The sequence below is a fragment of the Corapipo altera genome, unplaced genomic scaffold (assembly GCF_003945725.1).
Source record: "Corapipo altera isolate COAL_440 unplaced genomic scaffold, ASM394572v1 0, whole genome shotgun sequence".
Classification (NCBI taxonomy): domain Eukaryota; kingdom Metazoa; phylum Chordata; class Aves; order Passeriformes; family Pipridae; genus Corapipo; species Corapipo altera.
In genome coordinates, this window is record NW_020884872.1 from 27944085 (window position 1) to 27960629 (window position 16545).

The 16545-nt window shown below is 38.8% G+C and overlaps 1 protein-coding gene across 4 annotated transcripts in view; it reads right to left on the reverse strand.

Moving 5' to 3' along the window:
* Window positions 1–2401: 2401 nt before the first annotated feature.
* NCK2 (NCK adaptor protein 2) overlaps window positions 2402–16545 on the reverse strand; it is a 70374-nt gene continuing 56230 nt past the window's right edge. For all 4 annotated transcript variants that reach the window (XM_027640956.1, XM_027640947.1, XM_027640974.1 and 1 more), the window contains 2 exons: window positions 14282–15003; window positions 2402–5013 (listed from right to left, as the gene is read on the reverse strand). In XM_027640956.1, the coding sequence (XP_027496757.1) occupies window positions 4819–5013; window positions 14282–15003 (917 nt within the window). In that variant the 3' untranslated portion in view covers window positions 2402–4818. The remainder of the gene's footprint in view (window positions 5014–14281; window positions 15004–16545) is intronic.

The window sequence follows — 16545 nt, forward strand, 5'->3', positions numbered from 1 at the left end:
AAAGAAAATGCAAGGAAAAACTTGCCTAATCTGTCAGTGGTTACATGTCACTTCTATTAGTCAGCTTCTGTATCAGCTTGGGTGGATATTGCAAGTAACAACAGGGGAGACAACCTATTTTCTATCAAGAAAAGAAACACTAAGAATATGCCAGAAAAAACCTTGCATTTTGAAATACAAAATGAGCATATGGTCCCAGCAGCATGCAAAGGACCATAAAATACTACAGTTTTAAGTATATTATATATAGGTTATTTTTCATGTGAAGTCAATTTAGGTCAAAAACCATTCTGTGTGTTGGATTTTCCAACAAACTATAACTATATACAACAGCTACAGGTATGAATACCCACCTAAAATAGAGAAAAAGACAGTAAGTTACTGCTTTCACAAGACACTGGCAAAGGAACATACACATACATTAGGCATTGTTAGCACATACTAAAGCTGCTGCACATTTGGGTTGCAATTGCAGTATACTTTCTAGAACAGTATTGCAAAACTGATTTACCTATTATTCAGAAGCTTATTCCACCTAGGTGCACAGTGAGTGAACAGCAACATTTACTTGCATCCTCCTTTTATTCTACAAACTTTCATTCACATGGTCCAGGTGTGACCTAAACACTCTTTAGGACTGCGCATCCTGTGCTCTTGCTGGTTTGCACTTTCCCACTTTATAAAAAACAACACTGAATTTTGAACGTACTGAAGAGAAAGGAATAGGAAGATTCAGGGTTACTAGTGCATTTTAAGAACTCAGAGTTGCTTTAGCAATACAACTTTCACAATTTACCATTATAAATATGTTAATGAGTTTCCATTTAAAAATGAGTCATCCCATCCCACTGGAGTATGAAAACAGAACATGTTAGATTCAGATTGTCAAGACCACACAAGTTTAATTTACCTCTAAAGCACAGAATTAAACTAGTTTTGAGACCAAGAAGAAACGAATGCCCTTACAATTATTTAGTAGCTTTTGCTAAGTAAATTGCCGGACCTAATTCAAAAGAACTGTGATCCATTTTCTAGTTTTTGATTCATAATTTAGACAAAAATCTGAGTCATTTTTACAGGTGAAATTGTATGATGGCATTTTAAAAGTACTCCAAGTTTGTGTTATAACAAAAGTTATCATTCTAAGTGTGAAAGATCTCTATTTCCTCATAGTGAAACCATTAAACCAGACCAAACTGTATAGTACCAGAAAAGCTACAATAAAAGCTTGGGAAAACAGTTATAAACTTTAAGGATTTAATATAAATTTATGAGACAAAAATATCCAAACAGAGAACACTAAGCAGAATCATTCAAGTGTGGGACTTTACAGTTCATTCATGTAGTCCACATTCCTGTTAAATACCCAACTGAACATCTTTATTGCCTATTTCTTCTCCCCAAAAGCAAAGACTAAGCAAATCCTTTGCTTTTATGATACACTAGATCCATGTGAGTTTGCCTGGCATGCTCTCAGTTCACTCTTCCATTAATCCTTTACTAATTTGTCCCCATCTCTGATACCAAAAGGGGTGATACCACAAACAGTCAAGATAACTTCAAGTGGGAACTGGTCAACAAGCTCCCAGAGCTAAACCCGAAAATATGGACCTCAAATTCCTGACACTGCATGGAAAATACAGTAATTACCATGGATTCAGACAACTCACTTATATTCCTCTATACTCACAAACAAGGCAACAAAACACTAACAGCTGCACAGGAATAATACTTAGAGGTACAACTTATAGACCCGTACAAACCAGGTATGATGGGAAAAGCCAGACTGAACACCATAAAGAAAAATCAACACTTCTACTCCATTAGAAATTATTTGAGCTTTTAATGAATACTGCAGGCAAAGAAACTCAGGTCACCATGACTCCACTCATACTAAAAAAAACCACCCCTCCCTCAAGCTTTGACAAAGAGGCTATAAATAGTTAAAAAATAAAGGTGAGGTTTTGTCAAACAATTGAAAGGTACATATAAAATAGGAAAATAAAAATAAAACCCATGTCTACTGCCCCTTTATTGAGCAGTTAGTACTGAAGATTGTTAATGCTCGGGCCAAAGGCAACAAAAGATGCCAAAAGGGCAGCAAAAAGCAGCAAAACTTGCATGAATATATCTCAGTTAGTAAAGACAGGAACAACTGAAGAACTATTAATGAGCCTGTTGAATGGAAACCATGTTGATTAAATGTAGCATGGGCAAAACCCAGGTGAGACTTATTTAAAAGAAAAATATTATTTGAGCCAGTAATTTACAGCACTTTGTCATAAATTAACTAATAGCTTTCAAAAAAAAAAAAACAAACCAACTTTAACAATTCACACCTTAAGACACAGAAGCTGTTTACAGAGGATGAGGTAACAAATCCAAACAAAATTTAACAAAGCATTAAAATATAAAGCATATAATTAAACCTTCATTTATATGTATTTGATTTAGTTCTAAGCTACTAAGACTAGAAAGGGGTTAGGAACTAAGAGAGCTTGTAAAAAGGGACTATAGAAAAAGGTGAAAAAAATTGCAAGAGGAATACATAGGCTGCACAGGAACCTAGGGAATATTTCAGAAAAGAAATGAACAAGGGGCATGAAAGAGTAATTAGCATAATCAGTTTACTGAAAAGGTAAACCATTCCCATATATACTTTTTCCAAATACTACAAAGAGACAATGAGACTGAAAAGTATTTCACTGAAACCTGAAAATGCTTATACAACATGTAGTTGACTTTCTTAATGTCATTGCCATACCCGGTACATGCTTAGATTCACCTAATTAAAAACTAGGTATTAGAAGGCAAAACCCTACATTCTCTGCAGAATTCACTCATGAAGTTTAAGAAGTAGCCCATTGTGGAGTCCCTCTGTAGGCAGATTGTAAACAACTGGTACTTCTCATCAACTTCCCAAGGAAAACTTCTATCTTCTTAGAAGACAGTGACAGATAGGTGCTCTTCAGGATAATGCATGATCATTTTGGATTGCTCTGAATCACTGCTTTCCTTCATTAAGCTTTACCAAGCACAGGTATCACTGCCCAAATTTTAGTTAATGCACATACAGAAAAATACAGGTTTTAATTTAAATACAGTTGTCAATTCAGAAAACCTTATAGAAATAAGATTTCAAGAGTGGTGGGAAAATAGTAGATGCGTAGAACTTCAAAAATTGTACTTGCCTCTTGGATCTGAGCAAGACTGCAATTCATTCACAGAAGTACAGTGCAGTCTCCTGGCAGTGTCATGATTAACCCCAAAGCAAGTCAGACAGTGCTGGTGTCTGTTTATCCTGCACTGGAGTTATGCACAGAGGTAGTTGTACTACTACTGGCTGAAATACAGAATAGGTAAGGAATGTGTTTTAATAGCAAAAAGGTACCAGAAAACAGGTCCATCTTGCAGTTTTCATTAAAGCTATCAATGGACTTATTATCACAGAAACTAGAAAGACAGAGTCCATTAGATACTGCCTCAAATCAAAACTGTCCTCTGCAGTCACAGACATTTCCTTTTTAGGCCACACAAATTCCAAGACAAACAAATTCATTATTCACTCTATTTCACGTTGACAAAGTAACACCAGGACTACCACCCAAGGATAAATCCAGTACTCCATCATGACGTAATATCTTTTTTATTACAATATCCAAAAAACTGAGTATGCAAGATTTTGAGATCTCATGATCTCTTCTTCAATCTCAGGAATGTGCCATCTAAAGACTGTATATTTAAACCATAAAGGACTTTAAATGTAAAGAAAAAAGAAAAATGCAATTTCTTCATAAACATTCTGTGTGTCTCTTCCTACCAACCACATCATCCTCTGTAAAACCCGAAGATTTCTTTCTGTAAAGCAAATATATATATAGTGTTGGTAGCCCGCCCCACCCTGTCCCAAGATCAGTTTTTATTAATCTTCTGTATTAGTGTCAACAATCAGCTACAGATACATATTACTTTGAGAATTAAATACATATTCGTTTAATTCAAACAAGCAGAAGGGCAAGAGGAAAAAGCATTATGTGGATGGCACATTTGGTTGTAGATTACCAAAACATTCAGCCTTTACGATTCATTTATTCTTTCTCTAGTAATCAACTTTCAAATAAAATTTCTCTTTGTTGCAATTACAGACCAAAATACACTAGATAGTTTTCTTTTACTACAATCTTACCATAGTAGTTTAAGAAGTACTATTACAAAATGCTTTTAATTAGTGTACTCTTCACAAAGAGTCAGAGAGGCAATGTAATAGCAGAGTACAGTGTAAAGAGTGCTTCTAGGAACTAGGAATTTTTGTAATATCCTACCCGGTAAGCGATACAGCTACAGAACTCACAGCCACAACTGTTATGTCTACTCTCTCTCACTTAAGCAGCTGCGGCTTCAGTGCATTCAAACTGTGCCCGATGTCTCTGAACGGAGAGTTCTGCCTGTGTGAGCAAATCTGAACAGATTAACACTGGTTTGAATTGAAAACACCCCTCCTTGATCTGAGCTAACTATGTAAACGTACACAAGAGAGGGGAGTTTTGAACTCAGCCGGGAAGGTGAGTGCTCACCACGGCCACCCGAGGGAAACTCTCAACCTGAAGAGAGGTGGTCGGAGATTAACAGAACTGGAACACAAAAAGAGGCAAACAAACAAAAAAAGAAAAGGACAAACAGCAACTGACAGAGCAAACACTTTAGAAAGAGCCTATTCCTTAAGCCTGCTTCAGATATTGCTCTGTTCTATAAAAGTGAATTTAGGACCTAAGGCTTGTAAGTTATAAGAGGCCCAGGTGGCCAAGTCCATCTTCAACGTCACTGAAGTGCTTTCACAAGATATAGCTTTTCCCCGTGTTCACTGGTGAAGATGGGAGCCTTTTTGTAGTGTTCCACCAACTCATCCATAGTATTAAAGCGTCGCTGCCCAATACAATAGACATTGTCCACGAGCTGCACCTTGAAATGTTTGTTCTTCCCCGACGCCTTTAGAGATACTGAGAAGTCACTGGGCTGTTGAGAAGAATTCAAAAAGAAAAACCATAATTACATAAACGTGAACAAAATGAAGGTGCAATTTTGTGGTTTCAAGAACAAACTGTGTCATACAGTTGATGGTAATTTGTTAGTCTTTGTTCCAAAGCTCAGTGTTTTAGCTATTTAAGAAACCCAATGGTCTATTATTCAATAAATAATTGCCATTGTTATTAACGTGCGCAGTTAAGTCAGTTAAGTGAAAGCTCCCCAGATGCAGTCTGAAGTTGCCAATTACATGACTAAATTGCAAATATTATCTTAATTACTCAATCTAGAAGCACGAGAATGTCAAAGAGAAGGGAAAAACTTTTATCATGTATGCCTTCCTTGCTAGAGTGCCCTGGAGAATGCAATTATTGCAATATTGCTTGAGTGAGACGAAGAAAATTCCCTGTATCACTTTTTTTAGAGCCGTGACCACTAGAGGGCTGTTCTTGCTTTGCATTGCAAAAGACAAAAGCGCATTCACCTCTTATCTTCATTAACACACGCATGGGGAATCATTTCTTCCACTGAGTACACCTTCTTTGTAAAAAAGATAAAGCTATAGAATAAAAACACAGTACAAATCTCACCATCACACCACCCCCACAAAAGAGAAAATTTAAGCACTAATTAAGTTATTCAGAACCAAACAATTTCTCATGATAAATCTCTTCATCTTGGCAATCAGTTGCTTTAACAAAGAGAGCACTGTCATCCAAACAGCCAGGATGAGGCCATTCCACTTTCTGCTTCACATGCCACCATAGGATGGTAGAAAGGACACACTGTCCCTAGCTTCCAGCTGAACTCCATCTCCAGCCATCAACCACTGCTGGCTGGTTACAGAGATAGTGTAGAAGCCTGGGCAATAAGGATTTAACGTGTTGCTGTGCCTCAAATACCGATGACCATTCAAGCAGGAAAGTTAGAAAAGAATGTGGCTGGAAAATAGGGAAGTATAGAGGTAGGGTAGCACATTTCTGTGGTCAACTTCCCTGTTTTGGTCCGTGGAGACTGCACAATACAGAACACTACAGGTGCAGGAATGGGTCAAGGAGCAGGCAAGTCCAGCAGAGGGGGATCCAGACCACCAAAAGACCCTCAAAGCCCCCCCCTTCCTCCCCCGACCCATTTCCAGAAAGGTCCAGAAGAACAGACTACACAAGCTAACACATTTATATGAAGAGCAAGAAACCTAATTCCAGGGTGGGGAAAATTTACTTATAATAAGGCACCCCCACAAAGCCTTGGTGATGCACCCCCAGGATCCTGGACACCCTGTCGGTTGGATTGATGTTGGACCCAGGACTAGCGATCTCCTTTCTTTTCCTATCTGATCTCCCTTTAACTTTCTCTTTATACCTTTTATTATTTCTTTTCCTATTAGAAGGTACGGGCAAAACATATATGAATTTCTATGCCGAGTGTGTAGCTTGCTAATAAAACTTCATGAGGTTTTTTTGGATCCTTCTGGTTTTTGCCATTCCTTTTTTGATGACAGCCATCTACGAATCTTGGGTTGTCCCTTCCCCATAGGAGCGGGATGTGACAGATGGGAGTATGGGCTTGTCCTGTGATAGGTGGATTGAGGCAGGTGTTGCCAGCCACCAGGAAAACATAAAAAGCACACACTAGAGTATGTAGCAAGCATTTAACAGAGATAAGTAATGCCTGATGTGACTGTGGAGGTACTGTTGCAGGGTCTCAGCCCACTGAAGGCACAGCTTCAGGCACAAACCATTGAAGGCATGTGCCAGGCTTCAGACACAACCTGCTGCCACACTGCTGCTCCAGCTGGGCCAGCACTGTAAACCTGAACTTGTCTATGCTAAACAAAACGCACAAGGGACCATCTGGTATCGCCTTAGGAAACACCCCGAGCACAGCTGTGGCATTGCAGAGGACAAAGCAGGGGGCTCAGGAGCCCTTGCATGTTACTGCTGTCACCAGACTTTGGCTCACAAAACCACAGCCACCGAGTCCTCTACACTGCATATGCAGGGGTAAGATACACAGAGTACATACCCAAATAAGCTGTAGGACAGGATTTTCTCAGGCATGCTGTCCTTGATTCTGCAATAATGTGTGTCTGCCCTACACATCCCTCATGTTCTGCCTTATCCCAAAATCTCATCCCTTGTATCTCCCCCCTTACCTGTTTTAGTTCTAATGCTTTCTCTGCCTTCCCTCTGACTCCATGTGCCCTGCTCACAGCAAACAAAGCTCCTGTGTGCCTGTTGATCTGGCTCTGGTCCAACTCCCCAGACTCGCACCTTGGCTTTGTTCAGCAGCTCTTCCCCTCTTATACTGTTCAAGGCAGGAGCAAGCTCCTCTTATCTTTGGACTAACACTCTTCTACATTCCAGATCAACAAGCATCACTTCTTTAAAAAAAATTTTATGTAACACCCATAGGAGAATTACTTCTTCCACCTATAACCCAGTGTCACTAGGTCTCAACTGGATCAGTGTAGGCTCTGTCAGGAAGGCTTCCTCTGGCATTGAGCAGCTACTGGCTCAAAATAGACAGAACACTCTCCATGTCTGCCAAGAGGAGAGGACTGGGGAGGGTGGGGGAAAGTGATGGAAAGAAATGTGCATAATAACATTTGGGATTTCCAATGCTCCACCCAAGATATGTTTTATGCCCTGTCATCCATCCCTAAGTCCAAGTTTGAAAACTGCTATTTTAAGCCAGCTATCTCTGATATTAAACCCCTACCTCAGGAGCATCACAGACAAGCCTGCACAGAGCTAACACCAAGATTGGCTTATTTTCAGCACCTACCCCACTGGGTTAAAGTTAACCCAGCTGTACCAACACTGTGCTGTGGTTAAGGCCCCAAATACAGTGTGGACAAAACCTCCAGCGGCCATAACCACATAGGCCTAGGACCTGATCCAGTGGGCATCTCCATAGCCCCAGGCAGAAGCCATTAAACAGTAACAAAGCAGAGGCCTGCACAAATGAAGTTCTGCAGGAGGTCTGGGACTCTGGGCTCACAGAAAAGAAATTTAGGGCATGGGCTCCAGGCAGCATGCTGATCATTGTGCTCTGAACACAGGCTACCAGGCAGGTCTGTACGGTCTCTCCAAGGACAGCACTGAGGGTGGCACTTACAGCAGACTAGTTGTTTAGGATTCAAAAAACAAGAACAAGTTTTGCTGCCTAAGTTCTGCTGATTCCATGGGTGATGTCTATGCCAAACAAAAAACAGTAACCAAAAGGTCCTCATTTAAAACAGAAGAATTTACAAATGGGAAGTTCATAATCTGAACAAAACATTTTTTTGTTGTTTTAGGAACAGGGAAAGAAGTTATGACAAAAGTTTAAAAATAAGTGAAATAGTCACTTTGCACTCAGCAAGGTTTCAATGTTTTCTGACAAACCAGTTGTTTTCAGCACGTCAAAGTTATGAGCTTCCAAAGCTCCTTTTATCTGTTAAGGATCATTATCTTTAGACCTTTAGAAAGGATGTGCTAATGACACACAGAGGAATAGCTCTTGGACCTCTGATCTACTGTCCTACAACCCAGGTACTGGTCAGACTTAGATCTTTACAAAGTGATCTACACAATACACTAAATACTATTCCTGCCATTTTAATTACAACTTTAACGAATGAACATTCTCCTGAACTATTGCCTATTCTCCCCAGCCCTGGAGCTGCTAATTAGATTGATACATAAATAGAAGACATTACCATGACTTATTTTCTGTAGAATATGTTACAAAGTTTATTCTTTTCATGATCTGATTTAATTAAAAAAAATCTTTAAAAAGCGGAAGGGCTGATCTCACTCTTTTGAGAGTCAGCATCCGGTGCAAGGAGATGGAAGAGCTTGAACAGCTGTTGCAAAAATCCTGAAACCCTTTATTGGTCTCAGAGTAGTAACTTCTACAGGATTCAAGTACGAACAGTAAAAGCAATCGGACTTGTATCTGGTTTTATTTTGGTTCCTTCCCACCCTAACAAACAAGCAAATTCATTAAAAAGACTATTAAAAAAATCTCTAAATAAACTATTGCTCTTATCATTGCCAATTCAACCTATGCTGGTTTGATGCAGTTTAAATTGGTTCCCTGCTGACCTCCTTGGATTTGCTTCAAGTCTGTTTATTTTATTTACTGTTTAAGCTATTTTGTTTCAACTGCTGGTCAGTTTTTCTTCCTTTTTCATCTTAAATTAATTGCTACATTTGGATATTTGCCCACTAACTTTTCCAGGAATAAAAGACATACACTAAATAAAGGCACATCAGAAGTAAGCTTTAATCCCTGAAATCTATAGAAGAGTTGACGATTCTGCAACAGATTTACAGAGCATAGCTTCGTGACAGGGAACCTGTGAATACTTTTGCACCATCATAAATGGAAAGACCTAAACCTGAAGCTAAATCAATTCCTAAAAGAGAAAATTAAAGATTAGCTGTAATACATCTGCAGCCCTGCAGTCCAGGTGCACTACTATTTTGAATTTTTTCCAATTCCTTTATTTTAACTCTCAGCTATAACTAAGATGACCATAAGCTAGCTGGTGCCTATGGCATGTGGAAAACAGCAGGTAGGAAGATGTTCCTTTAATTTTATTTCTTTGGTCAGGAACTTCATTATCTTTTAAAAAAATCCCCAAAAAACCCAATTGAAAACTCTATCATGAAAACAAGTTATAAAGCAACATAAGAGAGAGAACAAGTTAAACAGGAAAAGAGAGTTCCCTCTTTACAATCTCTATTTGAGAATTAAACAATAATTTTGTCATAAATGGCAAGGTTGTGACAAATAGCTCCCTCTGAAAGCCTTTTACTGATTCTATACCTTATTTTAAATTTTTTCTTTCAGTCCAATTCCATTTGGCAATGCCCTTTCTCCAAGAAAGATATTCTCATGCACTTATTCCTCAAACTATTCTAGATCCTTTGAGTTCCCATCTGTGAGCCCACCCTGGAGCTCCACAACTCCTTCCACTTCCATATCCAGGTTTTTCCTCACTTCTCCTCCTCCTCAGTCACCCAGCCAAAAAAACCCAAGACATAGCCCAAAGATCTAAAGTCAGTCTGGAAAGAGCCATCTGGATCTGGGAGGGTTAATTCCTTTTTCTACCCCTTTTTACCTCATTTGGATATAACCAAATACGGTTCTCCCCCCATGTAATGTTTGCCATGTTCTGAAATCATTATTACACAGGTCAGAAACATGAATTGGTTCCATCGATCTTCAAATATAGCTCTAATATGATTTCTGTTCTTCCATTTAAAATAAACCACTAGGATATTTCCTTATACTGGTTTTCAAACTTTCTCCTCGTGCCTGCTGCACTCATCAATCACTGCATGTCACAGAACACGACCAATGTTCGGTTTTTAAACAGTTGTCACATTTCACTGCTTCTATCCAACAGTTGCAGGATTAAAACCCCAGGAAAATATGGGACCATGAATGCTACAGAATTAGCACCTCAGAAAAACTCTCAATCTGTGCCTTCTCCGTCTATTGTCATTATTGCTGGAAAAAGAACACAGGAGCTAAATACGATCTCAAAGAACTGACACAAATCCAGTCACACCTACAATCCTCAGTATCATCTTAATACATCTACAATTGTCAGTTCCATCTTAAAACTATACCCTGAAACTCCATTTAGGATGGGGTACTATAATTTGATACCTGTGATGTTACCAGTAGAAGGTAGCCATTACTTCCTAATGAATAATTGCTCCTGAAATCATCAAAAAATTTGCACAGCTCATTCGTGCTAATAAACAGAACTAGTCTGAGAAAAATAACACCTTCTCTGCTTCATGAGAAGACCTCATAGGACTACGAAGCACTGGTGTTTGTCTAATCACTAGTTTTGCACCCACCCACAGCAGAGGGCAAGGGGCCCACAAGTTCTGACAGAAGCTCCCTTTGAAGCCTAAGGGTGTCTGCAGCAAAGGCTCTGCTCAGAAGTTAGAGCTGACATACTACTGCTTCCTGTTAGCTACAGCACTAGCAAGCATACTTGTTTCCCAGGGTGAATCTGAACAAAACAATCCTCTTCTACCCAAATTTGCTTCTCTACTTAGTGAAATCTGAGATCTTCAAAGCATGATGATCACCCATCCAGCCCAGGCCACCAGTGTCAGCCAAGACCTGTTTGTCTTGTGTTAGGAACTACACAGAGAGAACAAAAATCTGACCGCTGAAGAGCTTGCAATTCAAAACAGGTAAGAAGGTGCTGTACAGAGACTGCACAGGTAAAATCTACTTTTTTTGTCGAGGAGTGCTACTTAAACAAGATTATAAACTTCATCAACCTAGCAGCCTGCAAAGAAAGAACAAATCAAGCAGTATTTCTAACTAGGCATGTGCCAGTTCTTTTAGATCTCCAAAACTAAGGTGACATTACCTAGGTGTAACAGATGCAAAAACGTTATCAGTAGGTAACTGTGTCTGTTACATAAACCATGGGTTTAAATGGTTCAAGCAAGTTTATGGTTCTAATAATAGTATTTCGTAATTAATGAAGATTATCAGGCTCCTAGCTAACTTACAGAGTTCATCTCAGGATATTCTCCACCATGGTAGCATCCCTCAGATGTAAGTGTAACTGAAGAGAATATTTTTGGCTAAAGGAATCTAGCTGTGAGACAAACATCTGGTAAGTTAAACCTAGAGAAACACTGTAAAATCTTGCAACTACTAACACTTAAAATGGAAAAACATGACAGTCTCATCAAGAGAATACAGAATAATACAAACTTTCCTCTATACAAGGAGAGCTTTTCATAACTCAATACTAAGAGCAAAACTCAAAGAAATCCAAGGAAAACTTTTATACAGATGAATTTTTGTAACTATGGTGATGGAAGGCTATAGAAAACCCTAAAAGAGGTCAAAAATCAGACACAATTAACAGAATGAGTCACAGTTTTATCTATAGGCCTTTTCAGAAAGGAATAACCCCTGCATCCACAGCTTTAATATGTGGGTTCACAACGCAATGTAATGGGAAGTGCTGTCTGGTGGAAAGAGCAAACCAGAGAGTTGACAACTTGGCTCTATTCAATCTGGTCTCTCTAATCAAGATCTTTTGTTTGGATTGTGCAGACACTCCTGGTGACTTTGAGCCACAGCATGAACAGCCTCTGTAGTCATGCATGTGAAACACAGCAACCTTCAGGAATTTTAGGGTTATTACTAAACTCTTCCTTCATTCCATACATAATAAGCTTGAAATAGATTTTTTTATGATCTTTTTCTCAATGCTATCAAGTATGCCCATTCACTTATATCACTCCTGGCACTTCAGGGAAAAAACTAGCAATCCCCAATGTTTTATAATTCACAAACTACATGTTGGTATGACACATAAAGATTACAGCAGACAAAAGTTTGAGATGCAGTAAATTATTCCTTTAAACCTAATAAAAACTAAAACTCTCAAATAGTACTAAGACAAAGGGGGCATTTACATGCATAACTACAGTTTTCTCATTGCTAAAACAACCCCCAAATACAGGATTTGCAAGACCTGATCAAGACTAGAAAAAATCAGGAAAAAAGGTAAGTTCCCCAATTCAGTATGTTTTTTGGTTTTTTTGTGGGTGTGCAAAAAACTTGCTATAATATGAATAGAGTAAATCTTCTGGGATTCCAGTAAGTGTTAGATACCGGAAACAGTTTGAAGACCACATTCTGAATTAATCTTTTTGCATTCCACAAGCAATGATCTCTCCAGTAACAATACAGGCAGCAAATTTGAAACTGCTTTCAATACAAGCATTCAGCGTCACGACATCATATTAAACTAAAAGGTGTTTTTTCAAGGAAATTAATTTACTCCAGAGATAAGATGTAGAACAAAAAAAACCAAGCCATAGCACGGTGGTCACTGTTTTTTAAGTAATGTATTTCAAAATGTTCTTCTGGTATTTTCCCAAAAGGCAGAAGAAAATTGATAGCTACAGTCTCAAGGTAAATCACAATGCAGCATCCAAATCTGAAAGTGAGTTTCTACCTGCTGGACAGACACACCAAGAATACACAGCATCCAGTATCCTGCCTGCCCCCTATCAGCTGCCTTGGAGAGACAATTGAACTACTGTAATTTAATGACTATCATAATCCTCCAGTGACTTTCTACATTTTAGAAGACCGTATGTCCCACATCAGTCTTTCTTCTGTTGACTAAACAGCCTCTGTAAGTCAGTCATGATTTCTAAATTTCTATTTTTCTTCCTGTCCTTCTCTGGCCTATTTTTATTTAATCACTATTTTTCTTCCTGTTCTGCTGTGGTTTATTTGCATTTGCCTTTATTTAGTGATTACAATTAAGCAGAAATAGGAATTCAATGACACAGAGTTTCAAAGAAAGGGTAGCTTGATAGCTATCATGTCTTCTGCAGAACAAATTTGTCAAGGAAAGATGCCTGAAATTTAATCAGACAGTACTGCAGTCAGATAAAAATATCTGAGATTGTTACAGAATTGTCCTTTGTCAATTATACATATGATGTAAGATTAAAATCTGTCATCTTTTCAAAATCACAGTCAAGGGATAATAAATTTTGAGTGCTTTAACTGTGAATTCTCTGGCCTCAGCACACATTGAAGTCCTTTCAGATGAATTTTAAATTTGAACTTTCAGAATTGCAGTGAACCATAATCAGTATTAGTTATATCCCTCTGATGCCATCAAGGCTCAATTTACAAGACATATGAGCTGCTGACTTGACCCTCTCTGTTGTATATCATAATCTTACCTAGATACAATAATAACTTTACCTTATTAAAACCTAAGTGATCTAAGTAGATCAGAAATACATTAAAATGGGACTTCAACCAATAAAGAATTTATGTAGTTATTCAATTAAAAGAACAAAATGGACCAATCCAAAGACTATTTGAAATTAGCTTTAAGATTAAATTAATGACCAAATTTTCAATTAGCTAGAATTATTTTATCTTGTAGCACTGAAAATTTGAGGATTGCATGAGAAACACAAGAAAAGTCAAATGGAAACTTGAAAATTTACTTGCTTGTCCAGTAATTAAAAAAACCCCTGGATAATACAGACCACAGCTGTGAAATTTCAGTGCAAATGCCACTGCATTTCACTAACAGACTGATTCTCACAAGCAGCAAGTGTATTGGTTGGTAGCTCTGAAGACTTGTTTGCTTCTTTAAGGGTGAAAAGACAGGGCATCTATTCACTGCCATGCTGGTACCTCACGCATGGGGGATTACAAACCCGCTGGGCTGAGTACCACTTACCGAAGATTCACTGTCTCTAACAAGGAAATCTCCTTCCACTCCCCTTTCGTTCAGGGCACATTCTGCTTGGTGTCGGGTAACGTTCCCGTAATACCATTCTCTTCCAGCAAACCGTCCTGTAGAAGATGGTCCCGTGTAGCTTATCTGAGGTGGATGAGAAGTGTTAATGGTAGGACCATCACTAATGATTACTACATAGTTTTTAGGAACAAGACCAATTTGCCCTCTGGAATTTTTACATTTCCACCATTCTGGGTCATTTTCAGGCTTTTCAATGACTTCCATCGTTTCCCCCTTTTCAAAGTTGAGCTCTTCTTCTGTGACGGAGCTGAATGGATACAGTGTCTGAACAATGTGGAGTACTTTGGTGCCCTGGCCGTTACTCATGGAAGCGCCTTTCCTTAGGCTGAGAAAGCTGGGTGAATCTGCAGTTGCCTCCTCAACCTCCTCTACCACATAGTTCGAAGGAAACCAGCCGATCTGTCCATTGTAGCTACCTCTCCACCAGCCATCGCTGCACTTCTCCATGACAATCACTCGTGATCCTTTAACAAGGGACAGTTCATCCTCCCTCTCTGCAACATAGGCAAATTTCACGTAGGCTGGAATGTTAAGATCGTAAATCCGGTCAGCGCTGCTGCCGTTGGATGGGTATTCCGCGTCTGTGCTGGGAGTGGGTGAGGCATCTCTCGCACTTGTCTTTCTCTTGGTTTTTCCCAAGCCTGTAAACGACAGAAATGTAAAGTGGTCACTTGGAATGCTTGTCCCCAGACTGCAAACACTGGATTTGGTGACGTGCTGCTCCATCACTTCAACAACACTGCTAAATGGAGATCTCTTCTGTAACACTACATAGTCAGGAAATAGCAACACCTTTAAGAGATTCTCATTAATACCCAGCTGATGTACCATTAGGTAAGGAGCAATTTGTGTTACAATGACTTCTATTCTCTTCTCAGAAGTACCAGAGTTTAAACACACTTAAACACACTGGTTTCTTCCCCAGGAGAAAAGCTAGTCATTGAGAGGTTTCAGAGTTTGCTCTTAGGTATCTTAAAACTCCAGCCAAATGACCATGCCCTTTAATTTTAGAGATGACTTTAATTTGGTTCAAACAACAAGTGAAAGAAAATCTACGAAAATTAGCAAGCACAGAAATAAAAACAAAAGTTTGTCTGCAGATTATGTTTTGCTCTCTTTGTTCTTCAGGCAGTCCCCTAGCAGGTACAGCTGCAAGTCCTTCCAACTGCAAGCCCCCCTCTGAAATCCACACCCCTTTCATCTACATTTCATCATGTACTACAACAGCGTAAACCTGACGGTGAGGAAGACCATTTGCATATGTTTCCCTATAATCTGTAAATTCTGATGTACTGTCACAGTTTTAATTATAGTGTGAAATACAATGCACAGAAGTAGCAACATTAAACACACAATTTTTTTTTTCTTAATTAGAGAAACCATGTTAATGACTGTTCAAATATGGAAGAAAAACTGCACAACACAGTGTATTTTCAATTTTTTGCAGCAAGGACTGCTTTAGTTCATATATAAACAAAACAATAAAGGGAACAAGCAGCCTTCTGTAAAATTCGCTTATAAAAGTTCTGAAAACAAAAGACAGAAGTCTCAGTATAGCACAAACCAAGCAACACCCAAAATGTCACACATGGGGCAGAAAGCAAAACCAATACTGAAATAGGAGCATTTGTACTTTTCTCCAGCTGGCAGGTGAGATACTTAGCTGAGACACAAGAGCGCACACACCAATTATGGAAGGTTGAATGGAAGTAAAAAAAAAAAAAAGGTACTTTGGTTTTGTTTCTTCAAATCATCTGAAATAAGGAGATGCATGGTATTTCATTTTTAACAATTCAGTACTATTCAATCTCGCCACTCCACTGCCAAAATGTGTGTTTTAATATATATGGATATATATATATACTTGCATGTACTACGAGCATCTTCAGCAAAGCTGTTTATTCAACACAAAACTTCTTTGCTTATTTCACAGGCTTATCTGTACAGCACAGACAAACAGTACACACACAACCATGCAGAGATCACTGACCAGAAGGGTTAAATACATTAATTAATACAGTCTTATGGTCTCAGAAGATGGTAGAAAATTTTGATCATCCTAAAGTGTTTCCTGACCTGCCCCAGCAGCTCCTCGCTTCCTGCTGAAGCCTGCTACATCCTAATGTCATTCTAACTACATCACTTCAGCCGAGAGCCGGCAGCTGCACTTTCAGGTAAAATGA